The 20,810-nt window shown below is 32.1% G+C and overlaps 7 protein-coding genes across 17 annotated transcripts; 4 read left to right on the forward strand and 3 right to left on the reverse strand.

The window, feature by feature from the left end:
* Positions 1 to 587: 587 nt before the first annotated feature.
* Positions 588 to 2,517, forward strand: LOC132912989 (dnaJ homolog subfamily C member 17). The gene has a single exon (XM_060970867.1). It carries the CDS (start codon positions 633 to 635, stop codon positions 1,506 to 1,508), a length of 876 nt encoding a protein of 291 aa, XP_060826850.1. The 5' UTR covers positions 588 to 632; the 3' UTR covers positions 1,509 to 2,517.
* LOC132912972 (serine--tRNA ligase, cytoplasmic) lies at positions 1,528 to 3,853 on the reverse strand. Of its 2 annotated transcripts, XM_060970840.1 has the most exons (6): positions 3,742 to 3,853; positions 3,181 to 3,626; positions 2,817 to 3,101; positions 2,522 to 2,743; positions 2,190 to 2,446; positions 1,528 to 2,079 (listed from the first exon to the last, which is right to left on the reverse strand). In XM_060970840.1, exons 2-6 carry the CDS (start codon positions 3,439 to 3,441, stop codon positions 1,815 to 1,817), a joined length of 1,290 nt encoding a protein of 429 aa, XP_060826823.1. In that variant the 5' UTR covers positions 3,442 to 3,626; positions 3,742 to 3,853; the 3' UTR covers positions 1,528 to 1,814. The 2 variants fall into 2 exon arrangements, with proteins under 2 accessions (XP_060826823.1, XP_060826822.1); XM_060970839.1 differs by having other exon boundaries at positions 3,181 to 3,785.
* A 234-nt stretch (positions 3,854 to 4,087) lies between these two features.
* Positions 4,088 to 8,138, forward strand: LOC132912981 (SAP30-binding protein). Of its 6 annotated transcripts, none has more exons than XR_009659305.1 (3): positions 4,466 to 4,702; positions 5,247 to 5,367; positions 5,441 to 5,582. XR_009659305.1 is itself a non-coding variant. In XM_060970856.1 (2 exons), exon 2 carries the CDS (start codon positions 5,427 to 5,429, stop codon positions 6,417 to 6,419), a length of 993 nt encoding a protein of 330 aa, XP_060826839.1. In that variant the 5' UTR covers positions 4,088 to 4,222; positions 5,247 to 5,426; the 3' UTR covers positions 6,420 to 8,138. The 6 variants fall into 6 exon arrangements, 4 of the variants coding, with proteins under 4 accessions (XP_060826839.1, XP_060826838.1, XP_060826837.1 ...); XR_009659304.1 differs by having other exon boundaries at positions 4,499 to 4,838; XM_060970856.1 differs by lacking the exon at positions 4,466 to 4,702 and adding an exon at positions 4,088 to 4,222 and having other exon boundaries at positions 5,247 to 8,138.
* A 158-nt stretch (positions 8,139 to 8,296) lies between these two features.
* LOC132912982 (target of rapamycin complex subunit lst8) lies at positions 8,297 to 10,145 on the forward strand. The gene is made up of 7 exons (XM_060970858.1): positions 8,297 to 8,693; positions 8,774 to 8,926; positions 9,049 to 9,110; positions 9,233 to 9,383; positions 9,496 to 9,698; positions 9,786 to 9,928; positions 10,005 to 10,145. The coding sequence occupies exons 1-7, from the start codon at positions 8,568 to 8,570 to the stop codon at positions 10,127 to 10,129; spliced, it is 963 nt and encodes a 320-aa protein (XP_060826841.1). The 5' UTR covers positions 8,297 to 8,567; the 3' UTR covers positions 10,130 to 10,145.
* LOC132912968 (ADP-ribosylation factor-binding protein GGA3) lies at positions 9,922 to 14,649 on the reverse strand. 2 transcript variants are annotated; one of them, XM_060970832.1, is made up of 11 exons: positions 14,505 to 14,649; positions 13,846 to 14,006; positions 13,298 to 13,531; positions 13,036 to 13,209; positions 12,745 to 12,964; positions 12,224 to 12,550; positions 11,950 to 12,085; positions 11,499 to 11,788; positions 11,160 to 11,326; positions 10,925 to 11,035; positions 9,922 to 10,848 (listed from the first exon to the last, which is right to left on the reverse strand). In XM_060970832.1, exons 1-11 carry the CDS (start codon positions 14,647 to 14,649, stop codon positions 10,756 to 10,758), a joined length of 2,058 nt encoding a protein of 685 aa, XP_060826815.1. In that variant the 3' UTR covers positions 9,922 to 10,755. The 2 variants fall into 2 exon arrangements, with proteins under 2 accessions (XP_060826815.1, XP_060826816.1); XM_060970833.1 differs by lacking the exon at positions 14,505 to 14,649 and adding an exon at positions 14,157 to 14,315.
* Positions 14,511 to 17,051, forward strand: LOC132912990 (RRP15-like protein). Of its 4 annotated transcripts, none has more exons than XM_060970871.1 (5): positions 14,511 to 14,631; positions 15,144 to 15,287; positions 15,637 to 16,072; positions 16,150 to 16,366; positions 16,452 to 17,051. In XM_060970871.1, the coding sequence occupies exons 3-5, from the start codon at positions 15,684 to 15,686 to the stop codon at positions 16,575 to 16,577; spliced, it is 732 nt and encodes a 243-aa protein (XP_060826854.1). In that variant the 5' UTR covers positions 14,511 to 14,631; positions 15,144 to 15,287; positions 15,637 to 15,683; the 3' UTR covers positions 16,578 to 17,051. The 4 variants fall into 4 exon arrangements, with proteins under 4 accessions (XP_060826854.1, XP_060826853.1, XP_060826852.1 ...); XM_060970870.1 differs by lacking the exon at positions 14,511 to 14,631 and adding an exon at positions 14,683 to 14,819 and having other exon boundaries at positions 15,144 to 15,299; XM_060970869.1 differs by lacking the exon at positions 14,511 to 14,631 and adding an exon at positions 14,683 to 14,819.
* On the reverse strand, positions 16,786 to 19,721 carry LOC132912971 (uncharacterized). The gene is made up of 3 exons (XM_060970838.1): positions 19,358 to 19,721; positions 18,931 to 19,165; positions 16,786 to 18,863 (listed from the first exon to the last, which is right to left on the reverse strand). Exons 1-3 carry the CDS (start codon positions 19,704 to 19,706, stop codon positions 17,948 to 17,950), a joined length of 1,500 nt encoding a protein of 499 aa, XP_060826821.1. The 5' UTR covers positions 19,707 to 19,721; the 3' UTR covers positions 16,786 to 17,947.
* Between the last annotated feature and the right edge of the window lie 1,089 nt (positions 19,722 to 20,810).

Here is a 20,810-nt window from a genome sequence, read left to right on the forward strand (position 1 = left end):
GTTGGTTTAGGAGGTTTGGAACTGGTAATTTTAATCTGGAAGATGAAAAGTGCAGCGGTCGCCCATCCATTACGTATACGAAGAAAGTGATATATAATACCACAAACGAGAAATAGATTCTGATAACATGGAACTCAATAGGTTCTTGTATGTGCTAGCATGCAACTAAACAGGGTAGATCCCTAACTTTAAGCTTAAATATGTAGGTTCTTGTATATGCTAAATTGTAAACAAATAGGGCAGATCCCTAATTTTAAGGGTTCTTGTATATGCTAACTTATAACTTATTCTACATCCTAACGTTTTCCTCAGCACTTGGCCGCATGGTGCAGCACCTGTAGCGTAAAACAATTAAAATTACGGGCTCAGTACCCTCATTTCCTCTTTCTTACGATATAACAACTCCCGATATTAAAAGCAATTACCCCTCTACTGGGGTTTCCAGACCTATATATACGATCGTGGTTTCGTTAATGCTTTCAGTTTTCAGGAATTTATCCAAATTTCCATCCAAATTTGTTTAGAAGACCGTCTTTGGTAAAACTGTCCTTGGATATTGTAGTGAGATCACGTCGCTCGTGTGCATCGAGCCTACACAGTGTCTAATATATAAACATATATAAAAACAGAAGATGGATCTCTATGAATTAATTGGTATAGAAAGAACAGCTTCTATTCAAGAAATTAAGAAAGCATATCGTAAGAAGGCTCTGTGTTGCCATCCTGACAAAAATCCAGATAATCCGAAAGCAGCTGAATTATTTCATGAATTATCACGAGCGTTAGAGATTCTTATTGACACATCTGCTCGGGCAGCTTATGACAAGGTTATTAATGCTAAGTATCAACAAAAATTACGTGCTAAAGAATTTGATTTAAAACGCAAAAAATTGAAAGAAGATTTGGAAGCACGGGAATTTGCTGAAAAGTCTTTGAATACAGATAATGAGAAATTACAGGCTGAGATAGAGCGATTGCGAAAAGAAGGATCAAAGCAAGTACAGGAAGAAATAGCACTTATGAATAGACAGTTTGAAAAACAATCAAAAGTAGTTTACAAGGAATCACAAACTAACAGTGATTCTTATAAATTAAAAGTGAAATGGAAGTCTCATAAAAATCAGACCAACAATGGTGGATATGACTATAATACGTTATATAGAATTTTCTCAAAGTATGGGAAAATAATTGCTCTTGTTATTTCCTCCGCAAGAGAAGGCAGAGCATTAGTAGAGTATCAAAAAAGAAGCGATGCTGAAATGGCTCTAAACTATGAAATTGGTTTAGCTCAATATCCACTTAAACTTGAAAAATTATGGGACAAAGAGAAAAAATCAAACATTTCTGTCACAGAAACTGCTTACAATGATAGTAATTCTGTGGAGCACAGAGTAAATCAAAGTATGTTTGATATTGAACAATTTGAACATACTGTATTGAATAATTTAAAGAGAGCTGAAGAAAGAAAAAGATCTATAGGAAAAAAAGACACAATGGAAAGCACTTGATAAAATATTTTTATGTTGATTATACTGTTTTTAAGTTTTTATTATGCAAATTGTTACAATTTGCACCTGAATAGCAAAATTATATTATAGACACACGGAATATGGACTGAAAGATATTGAAGCGTATTGTACATATCTATATCGTTAAAATAAGTAATAAAATTTATACACAAAAGTTTTACAGATATTCTAATACATTTGTGGGATATTTATTTGTCAATTGTAACAAATAATTATTCTATTTTATAAGCATATTGGATTTGAGACTCATAGCACTTAGACTGTAACTAAATTTATTAGAATTATTTAAGTACAGATGACATCCTTTCGTTCCTTTTGCTTTTTTTGTTTCTTTACTTCTGTTTCATCGATAGGTGCTGGTTTAACAAACGGAATTTCATACTCGTATTCTATTGGCATAAACTGTGCAAGAACCTTTGGTACTTTAACAGAAGTATCTGTTTGATGTACTTCCAAAATTGCACATATGACGCGAGTAACCGCACACATGGTTGCATTTAACATATGAACGTAATCTGTATTAGCATTCATCTTCTTGGTTTGACCATATCTAAAACACATCGATAGGATACTTCACTTACAGAAAATGCGATAATAACAATAATAATAATAAAATAAAATATGTTGTAGTATTCAAGTTTATTATGTTTTGCTTATTACCTGACCAGTAAACGTCTTGCTTGATAATCTAAGCAGTTGCTACATGAGACAAGTTCGCGAAAAGCGCTTGATCCCGGAAACCATGCTTCTAAGTCTAGTTTTTTTGAAGCAGCATTATTCAATGCACCAGATACTATATTTACTATACGATAAGGAATTTCCAAAGATTTATAAAATTCTTCTGCATTTGAAATCATTTCTTCCATCATTTGCCAAGATTTATCATCATATGGTGATGTTAAACAGAATTGCTCTACCTATCATCCATGTATATCTAATATGTAAATTTATATTATGTTCCATATAATAAATGAAACTATAGCTATAATTACTTTTTCGAATTGATGAACCCTAAAAATGCCTCTAGTATCACGTCCATGAGATCCAACTTCTTGCCTAAAACATGTAGATAGTCCTGCATACTTAATTGGTAAAATATTTTCAGGAATCCATTCGTTTCTATGAAACGCAGCTATCGGTTGCTCAGATGTAGCAATCAAATATTTTTCTTCAATTTCTTTATCATCATTGCGTTCACTACCCTTACCAATTACCTAAATGAATAAAATTTTAATCAAGACCAAGTTAATATTTATGTCTTTGCACGTGTAATTATTAATTCTATACCTTGTACAATTCTTCATCAAATTGAGATAATTGTGCTACTTCTTGCATAACATCCTTACGCATAAAGAATGGCGTGTAAAGTGGTTTGTAACCTTTTACATGTAACTGCCTGAGAGCTAATTGAATTAATGCATGCTGCAGAAAAACTGCTGGTCCTGTTAAAAAATAACCACGCCCCCCTGAGACATTAGTGCCACGTTCTCCATCTATACCATCTATCATGTATATTAAATCAACATGAGAATATTTCTTTTTCTGTGTACAATCTCCACAAGTTCTCTCAACCTAAAAATAAAAGCAGCAATGTTTTGTATCCATAGTTTTGTATCGATACGTAGAAGATTTGTCACATTAAATTACATACTTTGTTTTCTTCTTCGTCATTGCTAATTGGTACAGACTCGTGCAATATGTTTCCTATTTCTTTGAGTGCGCGATTTCTTTCCAATTCGGTTAAGACTAAATCTTTATCATTTGTTCGAATTGCATCGTCGATGGAACCACGAACAGTTTTGATCTGTGCAACTGTTAACGATTTCAGGTTATTAGGCAATAAATTTTCCAGGTTTTCAAGAATATCCTTTGAGACAGTGTCATCGCCGTCCACTGCTTCCTTTTTTTTCATTTTCTCTCCTATCTCTTTGCTGCATACATTTTTTAATTTATTTAAGTTATCAGCTCTGTGTCGCAGCTGACGCCAAATTTTATCTTTTTCGATCACCGTGTCGACTAAATTTACATCTTTAAAACGTTTCCTTTGATTTTCTCGCACTTTATCTGGATCAAATCCTTTATCTTTTCGAAACAGATCTAAATCCAGTACCATGATTAGTAGCGGTGAAATTATAGAACGTTTTTTGAATTTCTATTTAATTACACGTGGAATATCTATATGTCAGCAAGGAGACAAGATCCTCCAACTCACCACCGATCACTACATTTATACTATAATCGTGGTTTACACTGCTTACTTGAGAACTGCACCGGTAGATGTACTGGAACGTCTGGAACTGTTACATTCGACACTGGTTATGTACGCACGCGTATGATCACATAGAGGCATTCAAATAAAGTGCAATGAATACCAAACTTAGATATGTAAACAATCTTTCATAGCATGCCTCAAATTACATGTTGTGTAAGAATTTACCGTCTAATAGTTTGCCTTTCTTGCCGCCTGAATCCAAAATTTTGATAATTTTTAACTACACCAAACAACTTTATTACATTTTAGTGAAAAGACAAACATATCTATATATAAGTGAGTATCTATGTAAGTGTAATATAGAAGTATAGAAGTGTGAGAATAACTTTGTTGAATAGCAATAAATAATAAGCTTACATCAATGTATAACATTTACTGCTCTTTGAACATTTACCAAATTCAGCAATAAACTATAAAAATGGTATATGAGCGTTTTTTATTCTGATACAATAAATGATAGATGTAAAGGAATAAAATTGTTACTGTGTCAATCGAAAAAAAGGACAATATAGCATCAACTAATCTTGATCGATATTTTCCATAATCACAAGATGTACTTAATAGCTAATGTTTTATTAATTATCGGTTTAAAGAAAATCACTGAAAATACGAAAGATCTAAGCGAATTGTGAGCCGGCACTGTGCACGACTGTAATAAAAGTTGGCGATGATAACTTAACTTTATAATGTGTATTTTATTAAAGGAAGGAAAAAAGAAGGGAAACCTTTATAATGATAATAGAGAAAATAAGTATTTAGCTAGTAGCTAACAGAGATCACAATTATGTTTGTTTCAAGTTTTCTTCAGCCATTTGTTGGGAATACGTATACATATTTTACTAATTTTGCGCATGCGCACTAGCGAAATTCATAAAAAAGGTTGTAGTTAGAATACAAGACGGTATGCATTGATAATGTTGAAGTTTTTTCATCAGGAAAACATTAATTAGTAGAAAAATAAAACGTCGTAAGTTTAGCGTAATGAGTGGAAAATCAGGTATAGTGTAAGCAGAAAAATTGTGGATTCAAATAGTCAGGTTGGTTGTGGCTATCGCACGAAATTTAGATCTTTAATGACATAACCTGATGCGCTTGTCAGTTGATTGGTGGATCTAAAATACGAGGTGTATCTTTTATAAAGCACAACAGTAACTTATAAACAGTACCGATAAAACTATTTGAGTTTGGCATGTTTTATATCACATGACAAACACGTTTGCGTGTACAAAACATTGGTATTACCTTCTCACTTTCTTCTCTACCTCGTCCGCCTCTGTCTCCTTCTCCACTTCCTCTTCTTCCGTTCCCTCTCGCCGTTTTTTTATTATCCTTTCTTTAGTGAAACTATCTACCATGAGTAGATAAGGAATCACAATCTATTATTGACTCAAAAATATAATTTGATGATTGGGTAATAAATTATATGTTTGAAATTCTTGTTTCAGATCTGATATAGTAACAAACATTCCAACGAAATATCAGGGCATAGTTAATGTTGATATATAAGGCATATTTACATACATAAATGCCCTACAACTAAAAGGCGTACAGCTCTACGCTACACCGGTGAGTTCCAACACAAAATATTGCTTGGTAGTACGGCGGACACTCAAAGCCAACTAACCATGTCTGTACAAAGTGTTGCTCTGGCATCTCTCACGGCCACCTATACCGACTCGGAGGGCGAAGACGGGGTGGAAGACGACCTTCAGGAGAATTCGAACACTCCCCAGGGGGCCGCCCCGCATAATGCCCAAGTCGGTCAGCCCCAGGCTTTCACCAGTCCCAAATCTGGCACATCAGCCTCAAATAGTCCCGTTGTTGCACCCAACGTCGGTGGCAAGTCTAGTAACGATTTGTCAAATGCGCCCACCTTAGTAACAGATGTGACATCTAAGGTGCAAAGATTGGTTTCATACTTTGATGATACAATAGTCTCCGATGACGAGGGAGTGGTACAAACACAAATCGATGGACAGCCTTTTGAAAATGGAAGGCCCTCCTCGATTATGGAATGCTCTCCCTCTTGTCAAGGAGAACAGTTAGTTTCAGATAGCGAGGTGGATCCCTATGGCGTTGTTATACCACCAGAGCCATCAGGACAGTGTCCTGTGGAACTACAGGAAAAGATAACAAAACTTTTTAGGAAAATGGAGAGCGGCGGTTTGGATATGAACAAAGTTATACAACAAAGGAAGGATTTTAGAAATCCATCCATTTATGAAAAACTCGTTCAATTTTGTAGCATCAATGAATTGGGTACTAATTATCCTCCTGATAGATTCGATCCATTTAAGTGGGGTAAAGATTCGTATTACGAGGAGCTCGCCAAAGTTCAAAAGGCAAAAATGGATAAACTCGAAAAGGCTAGGAAAGAGAAAACAAAAATTGAAATTGTTTCTGGTACAGCTAAGCGACCCAATAGTTCTAGTACAATGGAAGATGATGCTAAAAAAAGAAAAAGTAAATGGGATCAAGTTGCAACTGGAGCTACTGCCTCGATAAAGCCAACTGTGCTGTTATCTCAACCAACTCTTACCACTTTAACATCATCTGCAACTGGCACCAAAGCAACGGTAATATCAGCTTTTGGATCTTTACCAAAGAAAAGACTGTAACATACCCTGTAAATCATTTGTAAATATTATGTTTTTCGAAAAAGCAACAGTTCATCCTTCATTTAATGTTGTTCCATATAGAAAAGGAAATCGCAGTGGATTTCGCATAAATGTGAATATAATATAGACTTGCATAACATGCGATAATATATTCATATAGCCATACATATTATCCATAAGATTGATTTATCAAATTTAATTGTTGATTTTCTTGAACAAAAAACGAAAACATAAACTGTTTTGAAAGTATATCCTTAGTATGACTTCTGTCAGAATGATTATCAACAAGGATGCATCAAGTCGATAGCTTTCAATTATATATACAGAAAATTATGCAAGAGGAGAGAAGAAACAATATAAACTAAGAAAGAAAGATTTCTTAGAAAAGGGAAGATTTTGAAATTAATGAAATGAGAAATAAGGTATTGATCGACCGTTATATTGAGTTTTTTTTTGTGTTTCTTTCCTCTATAATATATTTTTAATTTAAGATAAATTTTGATATTTATGTATACTTTTTTCGTGACATTATTTTCCACATTAATAGTGTCTTACTTAGTGGACTAAAAGAAAGGTATATAGGAGATATAAATAAAGGTAATAGGAGAAAAGCAGATACAACGATAACGTTTATTATGAAGGGAATTTCCTTTTCTTTTTGTGAATATATTTATAACATTTAGGTATTTTTATTTTATTAATCGACGAATACCAAAATACTGTGTAAAATATGTACATTATAACATGTGTTGCCATTATAACGAAAAATTTAGAAACCAATTGAATCTTTTTGAATTAAAATTATAGTGAAAAAATTATTATTTGTAAAAATAATTGTAACGAACAAGTTCATCCAAATAATTTCAACTAGAATTACAATTACTTAGTTTCTTGTAAATCGAAATAAATGGTTATAATGATACTTTTATAAGAAAGATTTGTATGTTTAGTGTCCTGTGCCCGACTAAAGTAACACAATGAAAGTTATATGCAGTCAATTTCTTTTCATGATTGTCAAGTAGGTCAGATCAGATGTTAAATTATATGTATATATAATATGTGAATACGTGTATCCATAGTCGGAATGTTTGTATATGCAAATTGACCGAGATGCTCGAAGATAGTAGATAATAGATATTAGAAGATAATCAGATATAGATAAAATATAATTAAATTCAATTTTATTTCAAACCTTACTGAAACGCGTATGTACACAATACGAGTATTGGATACATGTGTGGTAATTTGATGCTGTATTTTACGAGCTATCTATGTAAATACGTTTTTTACTAATTGTCTATCCGTTCGAACATAATTGCAATATAATTTTGGATAAAGCATCGATAAATCATTGAAACTTTTTATTTAATACATGTCTCAGTTTTAACGAATTTCAAGATCAACATATAAATTTAAGTAAATATTTTTCAGTATCAAATACCAGTGTTATTTTTTACAACAAATATTTGAAAAATGTAATAATGATAATAATAATGTAATATATTTTTTACATTTATATGTATACATATATATATTGACATGGATGTAAATTTTACAAATCATGTTTTTAAATTGCATTGAAAGATATATTGCATGAAATAATGGATAATGATATTATTTGGGAAGAGTGGTATTTATGGTTTCTGTTTATAATCTTGCTCAGTTTTTAAGTTTCTATTGTAAAAACAAAAATAAAAATAAATACAAATAAATCAAACACTGTCTTTCTGTTGCACGTTGTACCTTTAAAAGAGAACGGGTTAAATTAATGGTAACACAGAGATGTTACTAGCTGTTGATAAATAAGAGAAATCTCCCTTTATGACATAACCTGTTGTGTAATACAAACAAAATCTGCTAATAACATCTATTATTGTACTTAAAATGATCTAAACGGTCGGAACGAAAAACAGAAGGTGTAAAGTAAAAGACAAAGATATAGCAAAAGTATATTTTATTGGATAACTATTATAATCAACGTATTTTGAGACAGTCAGGGATAAGCTATAAATTGTATGTAATTGAACATGCAATGATACAAGTAGAAGAAAACAAAGAGACGTGTGCGTTTATCTGTGATATATGAAATCTTACTAGAAAATTATAAAGTATTGAGATCCAGTTTTAATCATTTCTACATTTTATCAAATGACTGTGGATGGTACTAACAGTAATGAGCAAGTTATTCTTGTAACGGGTGGCTATGATCATACTATCAAAATATGGCAACCTCACACAGGAGTTTGCCAACGAACTGCAGAACACACAGATTCGGTAATCTTCTGATGTTTATGGAAATATCACGTGTATATTTTGTCTAAAATTTGTTTCTTCTAATACTTTGCTATTTTTAGCAAGTCAATGCTTTAGACATAACTCCAGATAAATATCTAATAGCTGCTGCTGGATATCAACATATAAGGATGTATGACTTGGTTTCGAACAATCCAAATCCAATTATTAATTATGAAGGAGTGTCAAAGAATATTACAGGTTTAGGTTTCCAGGTATTTTATCATTATATTCTGTTGGTATCAATGATATACAAATTTGGAATTTTGTAAGACTATTCTTATAGTAATGTAATAACATTTATTCTAAAATTATTAATATAGTTTATTATATGTAGGAAGAGGGGAAATGGATGTATACTGGTGGTGAAGACTGTTCAGCACGAATTTGGGATCTCAGGCAAATACAAATAGGATTTAGATACCATGTTAATTGTTTGCTACAAAAAAAAATTTGAAAATAATAAATAAGTAATAATAATGATGATAATAATAATAAAAAGAATAACAAAAATGTTACAGGTCAAGTAGCTTTCAATGCCAACGAATATTTCAAGTGTCAGCTCCTGTAAACTGTGTTTGTCTGCATCCGAATCAAGCAGAACTTATTGTTGGTGATCAAAGCGGTGTTATACATTTGTGGGATTTACGTTCGGATCATAACGAACAATTGGTACGAAAAAGTGTAGAAAATAATTTGTTTTATTAGTAATGGCGTCATGCCGATTTTGGTTGACTTTAATTCCATGCTTATTTATTTAAATAATTCCTATTCATACGTAAAGATACCAGAAGCTGAAGCGTCTGTGCAAGACGTTGCGATTGATCAAGATGGTACATATATGGCAGCAGTGAACAACAAAGGTCACTGTTATATTTGGACACTTACCGGGGGTGTAGGCGATGAACCTACCCGTCTTAATCCTCGTCACAAACTTTCAGCACACAAACGTTACGCACTTCGATGCAAATTTAGCCCCGATTCTACGTAAGTATATTTCATTAAATACATAATATAATAAAATTACATAAAATTATGTACTATTTATTGTAACTCCTGGTCTGTTTTGATCAGACTTTTAGTGACTACATCTGCTGATCAGACTGCTCGAGTTTGGAAAACTACAGATTTCTCGGAAGTACAAGTACTTCAACATGAGGCAAAACGATGGGTCTGGGATGCTGCATTTAGTGCAGATTCACAATACATATTTACTGGTAATAACATACTTTCTTTTTTATTCTTTTGTTATCACGTTTTTTGGATTTAATTTCAACATTTGATTTGATTTAGCTTCGTCCGATGGCGTTGCAAGATTATGGAATGTATCAACAGGAGTAGTAGAACGAGAATATCAGGGTCACCAAAAAGCAGTTACTGCTCTTGCATTTCGTGATGAAGTACTTTCCGTTTCCTAAACGAGCAGTACATTTGTTTAAACTTTGAATACCATATTGTTCTCATTTATATTTAATAATAAGGAGGAATATCGTTTTAACTTATAATTTATATTAAACTATCTATTTTCGTGCTTTGTTGTTTCTTTTATTTGTGCCTTTTCTTTCCGCTATTTTTCAATTATAGTTACTTCGATTTTATCATGTATCATTTTCCAATGTATCCACTTCCATCTTCTGATCTTAAATTTGCACATTTTCAAGCATATACATAAATCACAACATTACTTTTAAGTAACTACGTAACATTAATTTTATCTTTAAATATAATAATAAGTATGATAATGAAGATAAAATTGTAATTATAATCCAAGAAATAAAGCATAAGAGAAAATTACTTTCTCATGATTCCAATTTTGGAAAATTTTGTGTGTGTGTGTGTGTGTGTGTGTGTGTGTGTGTGTGTGTGTGTGTACGCGTGTACATATTATATATATAATATGTGTTAATATATATAATATATGTGTACATATTATATATATAATATGTGTTAATATATATAATATATATATATATATTATTCTCCTTTTAGCTATTGGAACCTGCATTTTTGTGAGTTTACTCTTCGTAATTATACTTTAAGTACTTTAAATGAAAGGCAACTTTTCTACTTCACCCATTTCTGTGAAAGTTTCATTGTCCATTGTATAACTTAACATGAACTTTAATGATACCGTTTCCTACAAAACAGATTATATGAGGTTAAAAAAGTCAGTGAATATTTCAAATACAAAAGAAATATTTTCATTGTTTTACCTTGGTAGGATTTGCAATTAGCATAATTTGAGTAATTGCTGATGGAGGCAAGAATGGATTATGACCAGGCAATCCTGTTCCAGAAGGTGGCTGCAGTCTACATTTACATTTCTAAAAAGGAAAAATATTTTCAATTTCAAATGTTAGCAATTTAATGAATTGAATTGTAATGATTTGCTAGTTGTATGAACAATAACAACAACAAAAAGTAATTAGATGAATATTAAAAACATACTTTTGGCACCACTGCTTGAAACAAGTAATTGGTAAGTGGCTTCAAATTCTTACTCATTGTCGTAATCACTACGACAAACACATCTTGCCTTGGATTGTCTCGAGCAAAATGAAGCACAACAGATATACCATTCTTCTCTTCGATTACTGTCATAGGCGGGTTAATACCTATTGAATAAACAATAGAACGAACAGTTTTATTTTAACCGTTATTAACGTATCTTATTAAATATCAGGCATTGAATAAGAGGTATAACATCGTACTCTGTCTTTAGGCAAAGATATAATGTACTTTTATGATAATATCAATCAATAATATCAACAGGAAGCAACGATTTACCTGGTTTTATATCTTGAAGGCTAATGTTAATGTCTGTTAATGGTTTAATCTCCGGTTCGGGACTAACTGAATTTTCCGTTGACGGTATTATTGAAGCAGCATCCCATACACTTGATCGATTGTTACATCGGTCCGTTTCTATCTTCTCATTTGCATTAGATTCGATTGTTTGAGGATTTGCGTCATCGTGAGAAGGAATGTTATCGCTTGATTTAAGATGAATATCAGACAGTTTGTCGTTTTTTACACTTGTAGTATCCGACAAATTAGGAAAATGTGAAGAACTGCTGCTACGAGGGAAGGTCGTTGAAACGTTTGAAAGGTTTGATATATGGTGGACGATTTATACTTTGTTTACTATAAGGATTTATAATGAAAAAACAAGAAGAAAAACGCCGTAATTGTATATAATGGAACTAATTAAAAAGTATAATAAGTACGTTTTACCAACCTTCCTAATTTTACACGTGAATTCGATACTATGCCTGATAAGCTTTGTTTAAGCAAAGACTCTCCCAATTCGTTCAATTCCTCCAGTGCTTTTGCTTTACTGTCAATTTTCTTTTCAGATGTGTTGATTAATTCATCTGAAAATGGAACGTTACTCACCATTTGTTCGTTTATTTAATCGATCAAATTCATTATTAAAAACGTTCGATTTTTTCAATATATCAGCGTTATTCAATCGATAGAGCATATGTGTCAGATATTTTACATTCACGGACCTTTTTTATTTTTAGGTAAAACATTAATTGGCTGCATGACTGATTCGATCATTAAGAGATTTGCGTCAGAAACCGAAGAGATTTCTGAATCTTCAGACTTCCCTAGTGAACTGAAGATATCTCCTAAAACTTCCATATCTGACTTCGTGGTCATTGCGTTTACACCATCACTTTTAAGAGGAACATTCTCCATTGGAGAAGATAAATCTAATAAATACGGACTGATATCGGAGTCTGTTTTAGGCTTCACACATTTACCATGAACTATAATAGCAGTGTACTTCTCAAATACTTGTTCCAATTCATCACTTGCAGCAAGTACATCACCTATTAGATTATTTAAACATGATACGGCTTTAAAATTCTGACTAATAATTATAACGTAAGTTTTTACATTTTATGCTCAAGTTATCAACTTGATATTAGTAAAAGTCGAATGAAGAAATGATTTTTTAATAAACAAAGAAAGTAATTCTCATATTCGTTAAATTTCTTTAAACGAATTTTGATAAGATACTTACTAAGCATTCCTTCGTTATCTTGGGTTTCATTTGCTAATCTGAGCACAATTGGTTTTAATCGTTCACAAGCCTGATATAATTCTTTCATTAATTCAAGATCTTCCGTACTAGTTTCATTACAGTTATACGAATCTAACATTTCTGATAATAATTTTGCATTGTTATGAACAGATTCTAGCTCCATTATCCTACGTGAATTTAATTGTACTCTTCTTTCATCCTATAAAATAGTAGTTGATATATTTTACAAAACTACTATTTTACAATTTTTCAAATACATATTACACTTACCTCTCTCACCATAGTTTTAATTAATCTATTTGCAGCTTGCAAATCATCAGGATTTTTACTTTGCAGTAATTTCTGCAGCAATTTAGATTTCTCTTCATCATCAAATATCGTACTCTTAATTTTTAATGCTTTTAATCCTTCCTCTTGAGAATTATTTAAAGACACGGAATCATCCTGAATACATATACAATTACCACATCTTAAGAAAAGATTGAAAAAAAAGAGACTAAACTCTCTGTCAAAAATAATATATGGAACTCACTTCTATAACACCCTGTTTTTTTAACATTTCATAGGCTTCTTTAATTTTTAATTCTTTTGGATACTCCCTTGTCCAAGTATGTAACAACTGTAATACTTTTTGGCGTACCATGGCTGGCGTTTTACCACCTAGATACTTTGGTGAAACTAAACGAATCATTTCATTTAAAAAACGAAATTTACCAACTTCTGCGTGAAAAGATGGTCCACATCTATTCATACATGTATCTAGTAACTGTAAAAATAATTAAGAACCAAAAACAACATATAAGAATGATAAAACTTATACTTGTGCAATACGTTGGCTTACTACCAAAGATTATCTTTTAATTTAAATTTATATTCAAAAAGTATCAACTACTAGACAATAAGCAATAAATCAAATAAAACAATAAAAGTAAAATGACTTTTACTTCCTATATGTATACATATATGCATACATGTATACAGTTTTTCTTTAGAATAACTTTAAATAAATAAAATAATATGAAATGAAATAATTTTACATATGAATTCGTTATGCAACAGAAATTTGACAAAGAAACTTACAGCAAGAGCTTGAAGTGCTTCAGTCTCGTTAGATGATTGAATACGCAGTGCTAATAATTTAGTGCCAATTTGAATACCTTCTGCTTCTTTGGTAAGCATCACACAGAATGCTTCGGTTGCAGCTATATCAGGTTTTTGATTTTGGGGATTTGTTACCCTTTCTACAAAAAAGATAAGAAAGAAGGAAAAAATAGAAGAAGAGAAAAGATATATTTAATAAATTAACCATAACTGGATATCTATAAAATGGATAGTCTTTGTTACTATAGACATTTCTAGACAATAAATAAATATATGGCATTTTAACTTACGTATCAGGGCTTCTAAACTTGTTGTAACAACAACATCCATTTCTATAATTTCCTTTAAATTTCTTTAAATTCACGCGTTTTAGGTTACATGTGTTTATTTGATAGATAATACGAACAAAGATTTGAAAGATACCATTTTGAGCTTTTCCTCGCAAATAGCAGTACTCTTAAAAATAAATATAATATTTCTTGATAAGAGAGATTCCACATTTACAATTGTTATCTTATTATATTTTGGCTTTTCTGCTATGGTTACGTCAAAATATTAAAAAAAAAAAAATAGTATTTCATTAAGTCTAGAGAAGTCTTAGAGACAAACAGCTGTTCGCAGTGTAAAGTATAATTCACTGTGGAATTCTATTCGTAGTTCTTCTAAAACTGACATGAGAGGCGCTTTAATAAATGTTGCTTCGTTGCACGCAATATCGAAAATGAAAAGGCATTTTAATCGAGAATTCTCGAATCTTGTTATCCAGTATGTACGTACGTACATGCACAGTAGAAAAAATAGGAAAGACCTATAATAATTAAAATAAAATATAACATTACGAATTCTTCATAAATGTTTATTACAGTTTAATCATACATAGAGTTTCATCGTGTTCGTGAGTAATGAAATGCTTGATTGGCCTTCGATTAATATGCATGTACAGGGTGGTCCAGGTAAATGAGATTACTTAAATATTTACCTTATTTGTTGTATCGTTGTATGGAAAAATTTGTCAGGACAAAGTTACATTAGTTCAGGAGCCATATATAACGTCGGAAATAGTTTTCTCCCATGATCATTTCTTTTTTTATAGGATTTTAATGTCATCAATATTCTTTTAAATAGAACCTTATATTTATTATCCGATAGTTTTGTAAAGCATGAAAAAACAAATTCAGTTATCTTAATAATTATATCGTTATCATCACTTAATCTTGAAATATCTGCGTCTGAAATATACGTAATATAATACATATTTTATTATGTCCAATCGACAGGTGGTAAAATTAAAAAATCCAAATTTTTCGGCTCCTAGGCAGAATTTTTTAATTTCGGGGAGAGCTCAAATGAAAGTTTAGAACGTAAGGAATTAATCAAGATTGGTTCTATTTAAATATTCTCCCTGGTTTCTTAGTCGTAAGGTACGATCGTGGGTTAGTATTGACTTTAATCAAATTTATTAATATATGGTTTTTCTTTTTAATTAATAGTAGTCGTGTTAGATAATAAGACAAACATGAAAAAATTATTGAGAAACTCACAAAATTATATCTAAAATTTATTTAAATTCTGATTCTCTTCTTACATAACCTATCATGTTTAATCTAATATTTGTAGTTTCAAGAAATTATTAAAGATTCTTGTTTGTGTAAATTTTGTAAAGATATTTTTTATTTTACTTGATATGTATATTTTTCATAAATATTATTGCAATGAAATTAAAAGAATGTTGTAACGATGATAAAAACAGTAGTGACAATCATTCCTCAGAATCTGAAGCAGAGGAACTAGGAAGGCCAAGCAGAAGATCTATAAAAATGAAACATACAAAAATGCATATAGAAGAAGAAGAATTTGAAGATGATGAGCTTACTGATGCAAAAAGTGGAGCTGGTGGAAATCCCGGGTGGGCAGATGCTATGCAAAAAATTCTACAGACAAAAAAGCCAAAACGTAGAAAGACAATAGTTTTATCAAAAGCAAAAAGGTTATACGATGTGAAAGATGAAAAAGATAAAGAAAAGTTGTCGTTTGAAATTGAGAAAGAGAATGGGGAAATAAAAACAGAGGAATTAGAAGAAGGAGACGCTAATGTTAAGAAACCACAAATAAAAGGAAGGAGTAAAGAAAAAAATTTAGGTATTAGAGTAAAACCAAGCATAACGGACAGAGAGCGTGAAAGGACATTACAAAAGATCGCTACAAAGTAATTTAATTACTCTAAGGATAGAGGATGTAATTTTTTTATTTATTTTAAATAAATAATCAGTATTTTTATTGTAGAGGCGTAGTACAACTATTCAATGCAGTTAAACAACAGCAAGGAGAAATTAACAGAAAATTATCAGAAGCTGGACCGTTACAAAGAAAACGCGATGAAGTATTGAAAAATATTGATAAGACTGCATTCTTGGATGTTCTTATGGGAGGAAGTAAAAGTATACCAGTAGATAATGATGTAAAAAATGAAACACAAGAAAATGGAAAGCATAAAAAGAAGGTAAAGGTATTTCTTAGACAAGTGTTATTATTGTTAGCAAATATTTAATGTTGAAAAAACGATAATATATGTATATCTCATATAGAAGGAAAAGGAAATTTGGAATGTGCTGAGAGAAGATTTTGTAATGGGAACGAAATTGAAGGATTGGGATCGGAAAGATGTAGATGAAGATTCTTCGGCTCCTGAAGACGTAGATAGTGACAATTAAATTGTAAAAAAATATGAAATACCGATGCACATGTGTGAAATTAATTTAAAGGTATGCTACTATCACTCGTCGATTCATGGTGACGATTAAAGAATATCTTTTAATTAAATTATTACGAGTAAAATTTTACTTTTATTTTAACCTTTTTGGTTTCCTATTCTTTTTTTATTATCTATATATTTAGAAAAAAATATAGATAAAAACAAAGTTTCAATTTTTTATTAAATACTTTATTTCATTAGTAGCTTTAATTTGATATCTTTTTTATCTATGCAACAACGGTAATAATGTGTTCAGTGTGTAATTTTCATGTAACTTAGCGTATATTTATAACGCATATATGACTCTATGTAAAATTAATTTTCATTGTATCCTGTTTATGTCATATAAATACGACATGTATGTGAATATGCGTGCGTGGACAATAGTGCCACGTAGTATATTTTTGTAAAATAACAGTGTGCATCTTACGCATTTATGCTACAATTCTTTTAGAGTAGTAAGTTCAAACTCAATTCAGGAGATACATTTACATATACATAATCTGTACATAGGACCTGTACATAGGACATGTGTCCAACAGTTATTCTATACACATCTTACTTTTATGTATTCTATATTCATTGTTTTCTCGTGACACGTAAAAATATAAATTATGAGCTTGTTGTATCTAAGTCTCAATTTCAGAAATCGTTAACTGTATTGCGTTTTATACTAAAATAATATAAAAAGCAAATATATAAGAAGTAGTCTGTAGAATAGATTACTAATAATGCGTAAAAAATATTTGAATTCATTTACGACGGTCATTTACTTAACAATTACTGAACCTAGTGTGTAGATTAACCCTTGGACGGACTGAACCAACTTTTCCTCGCCTTTCTCCTCTCATTATTATGCCATAATTAAATTGATTGTACCTTTTTGTATATAAAATTATTTTCAGGACTTAAACAATTTAGCGATCCTCTTAGGTCAGTTGAATTATTTGTCCACATTTTTCCATGCTTTTTTAAACGTTATAATTATCTTTTTGTGTACAAATAGACTTAAAACCCATCATAGTACATTTAGATTAAGAACTAACAAAAAAATATTTGATTCTGATAAATTAAATAATATTAATTTCAATTGTATAATAGATTTCTCTACTAAATATCGATCGCTCTTACTATCGCGAACTTTATTATTTAAGATACGTTTCAAAGTAATTAATTTTCATGAAAACAAACTGTTACATTAATAGAATATGTTTCCACTTTTATTATAAGCTTTTTACAGAATGTAATTATCCACAAATGCACCTTTGGTCAGAGAGTTTTCTACCTCCTATCGATTGTTATCATATATTTCCAGTGTTATATCTCACGTTATACCCGACTTTCGCGAATGTCTGCCAATGCTCCAAAATTTCTAGTCTCTTCGTCAGAATAAACAGCCTCGCTTTCTAGCCTGTGCGATCTACCCACAGCCTCATCGGTGCTTTGATTTCTGATATAATATCCTATCGGATTAGATTCCATATTGTGATTGGTTTCATCCGTCTGGCCATTTTCGGAATGTATATTTCTTAGACTAGATTGATCTTCCTGATTTGCTTGTGCTCTCGATCTATCGTTTTCATTTGCGTCGTTATACCAGTTTTGCGAAGTGTGGCTATTGTTGCAATCGTCGGAACGTGATATTCGGACGAAAACTACTCCAGTCTCTTGGTTATCTCTCTGTGAATTTTCTATGTTATTTCTACTTTCTTCGCTACTTCTCGACATGCTTCGAACAAGATTTCTTGTATTCATTAACTCATTTGCCGGCGTTATATTCCTCGATACTTGATCGGTATTATTTGGGACCACTCTTTCGTTGTTTCGAATGTTATTATCGGACAAGCAATAATTTCCATTATTCAACAACGTATCGCTTTGTCGTTCGCTTACGTTTCTGTTCACGTTATAAAACGAAGTTTCATCTTGATAAGTTCTAAGAGTCTCAAAGTTCGCATTACTAAATACTCGTGGTACCATCTCCTGAGTCAATCGGTATAATTCTAATTCGTTATCGACGTAATAGCTATCGAGTGGATTGCTAATGATGGATGGATTTCTCGAGACGGTCCTTCGTGGGAAGCTTTGACTCGAGAAATTTGTTACGGTCGCATAAGGGTATGCTATTGTATTCATCGGATTGCTTAGTATATGCGGACAACCATCCAAACTCTGCATTTCAATTTCTTCTTTGCCATCGTGACAATAACCGTGCATATCTATCTCACGAGGAAGATTGGCAAACCTAGCGATGGAATTATCAAATCTATTAAAGAGAAATTATCGCAAATATCTTTAGAATTAAAACTGACCTGTGTAGTAAGATATCGGAATACGATGGCGGCATATCCGACTCGTCTTTACCATAGATACTCTCGTAAGTTGGTGGTGGAAAACACCCAACGGATCCTAAGCTATCTTTGCTTGACGTTTCCGCATCCATCTCAAGTATACTACCTTGGCTGTTTTGCAGCTGATGTCGAATTATGCCTCGTGGATTTCTTTGGGCACGCAGTACGCTATCACCTAGTTCCACCAAATCCAAACCTGTTCCGACAAATAACATACAATAACTAACATTTTTGTCTTCGATTCCTTGATATTCTACAACATGAAACGTTCTTTGTTATATTACCTTCTATAATATCAGAAAAAAGAAGGAAAAATAGAAAAAAAGAAAAGGAGAAGAAGAGGAAGAAGAAAGGAGCACCGAAGTTTAGTATACACTTGCAATCTCACCAGTTGGATCGGTTTGAAACTGCGTGAAGATCGTACCATCCACAACGAGCATCCTACCGTGTGGCAAGAGAATAATCGTTGGTGTTGCTACCATAGTTTGATCGTTATTGCTAAATCGTGAATCTGGCTCTGGATCTTCTAGTTGGCAGCAACAATGCCGTCTGCACAATGATCTGCAGAACGGTGCGCCCCAACAGCAATAAGCGAATATAAAGCAGAGCACAGCTAGCATCACCAAAAAAGTGACTACCCCTTGGCGTTGTTGAGCGGCTGTGAGGACTGGACCTTCGCCGCCGCCGCTGAGACCGATGGCGAATCCAAGGCTGCTGCTCGTCTCCCCTGTGACCATCGTTCCTTTCTGAAATATTTTCGATTGGTTAGTACATCTGCTCATATATAAATGAACCACAATAGTTTGAATCAACTTCTTTACTTCCTTATTTTATCCTATATTTAGATACTTTACCCTGTTGTATTCTCTGTATTTAGTTATTTTATGCGCTAATATATTATATAAAAGAAATCCAAATTCAGGTATTATTCTCTCGCGGCGAGCTCCGCTTCCGTCTATTGGACACTTTTTGCAGGAACAATCGGACATTAATCGTAAACATTTTCCCTTTCGCGCAATAAATGTATTTCGATCCGCAATGCGGAGTAAATAGCGATACTAACGCATCTGTTCTTGGCAATAATCCAATTTTGTGCGATGAATTTTAATGCAAGCAAAATTTTATCGCCGTTTACCGAACATTTTGTTACATTATTTGAAAAATTAATTGTACATTTTCCATCGCTGCTGCAATGTTTTTAGCATACCCACATTGACCCACGTTGATTCCATCAAAATTGATCTTTTCCTTTCGTTTGCCTTCTTTTATTCTATTAATTAACGGTATAAATTATTTTTACATAGATACATTTTATATATTAAATGTCACATCGTTGTCACGGAGTTCGATGAAGAGAGAAATGATCGTGTACTGTACGGTAATGGTAATGGTAATGAAGCTACCCGAAGCGCATCAATTATAACACGTGCGAGAAACAACTTGGAACGTTGGAACGCTCTCTCTTACGCTTTACGCTAACAGAATATGTTTCGTTATCTGTCGGGAAGTAAAGTAAGGTGAAAGTGAGAAGAGTGCGGTAATCTTGACATATTACAGCCGACGATAGTGGGTCAGTAATTCCAATTGTACCTAGGTTGATAGATTACTTGGAAAGTGTCGGAATATTACGTACGTTTTCTGATACAGAGAAAGTGGTAATCTGGTAATTATTGTAGCTAAACTTCGGAACTGCGGTTTCTTCATTAGCAAAATGTAAATATATTTCATGATGTTTTCGTTCAATTATTCAACTTGAAACGCATCGTTTCGATTTGCGATATGTTATATTTAATAAATTGATTTTCTTGCATAACAGATACATGTATCATAAATATATGTAC

The sequence above is a fragment of the Bombus pascuorum genome, chromosome 12 (assembly GCF_905332965.1).
Source record: "Bombus pascuorum chromosome 12, iyBomPasc1.1, whole genome shotgun sequence".
Classification (NCBI taxonomy): domain Eukaryota; kingdom Metazoa; phylum Arthropoda; class Insecta; order Hymenoptera; family Apidae; genus Bombus; species Bombus pascuorum.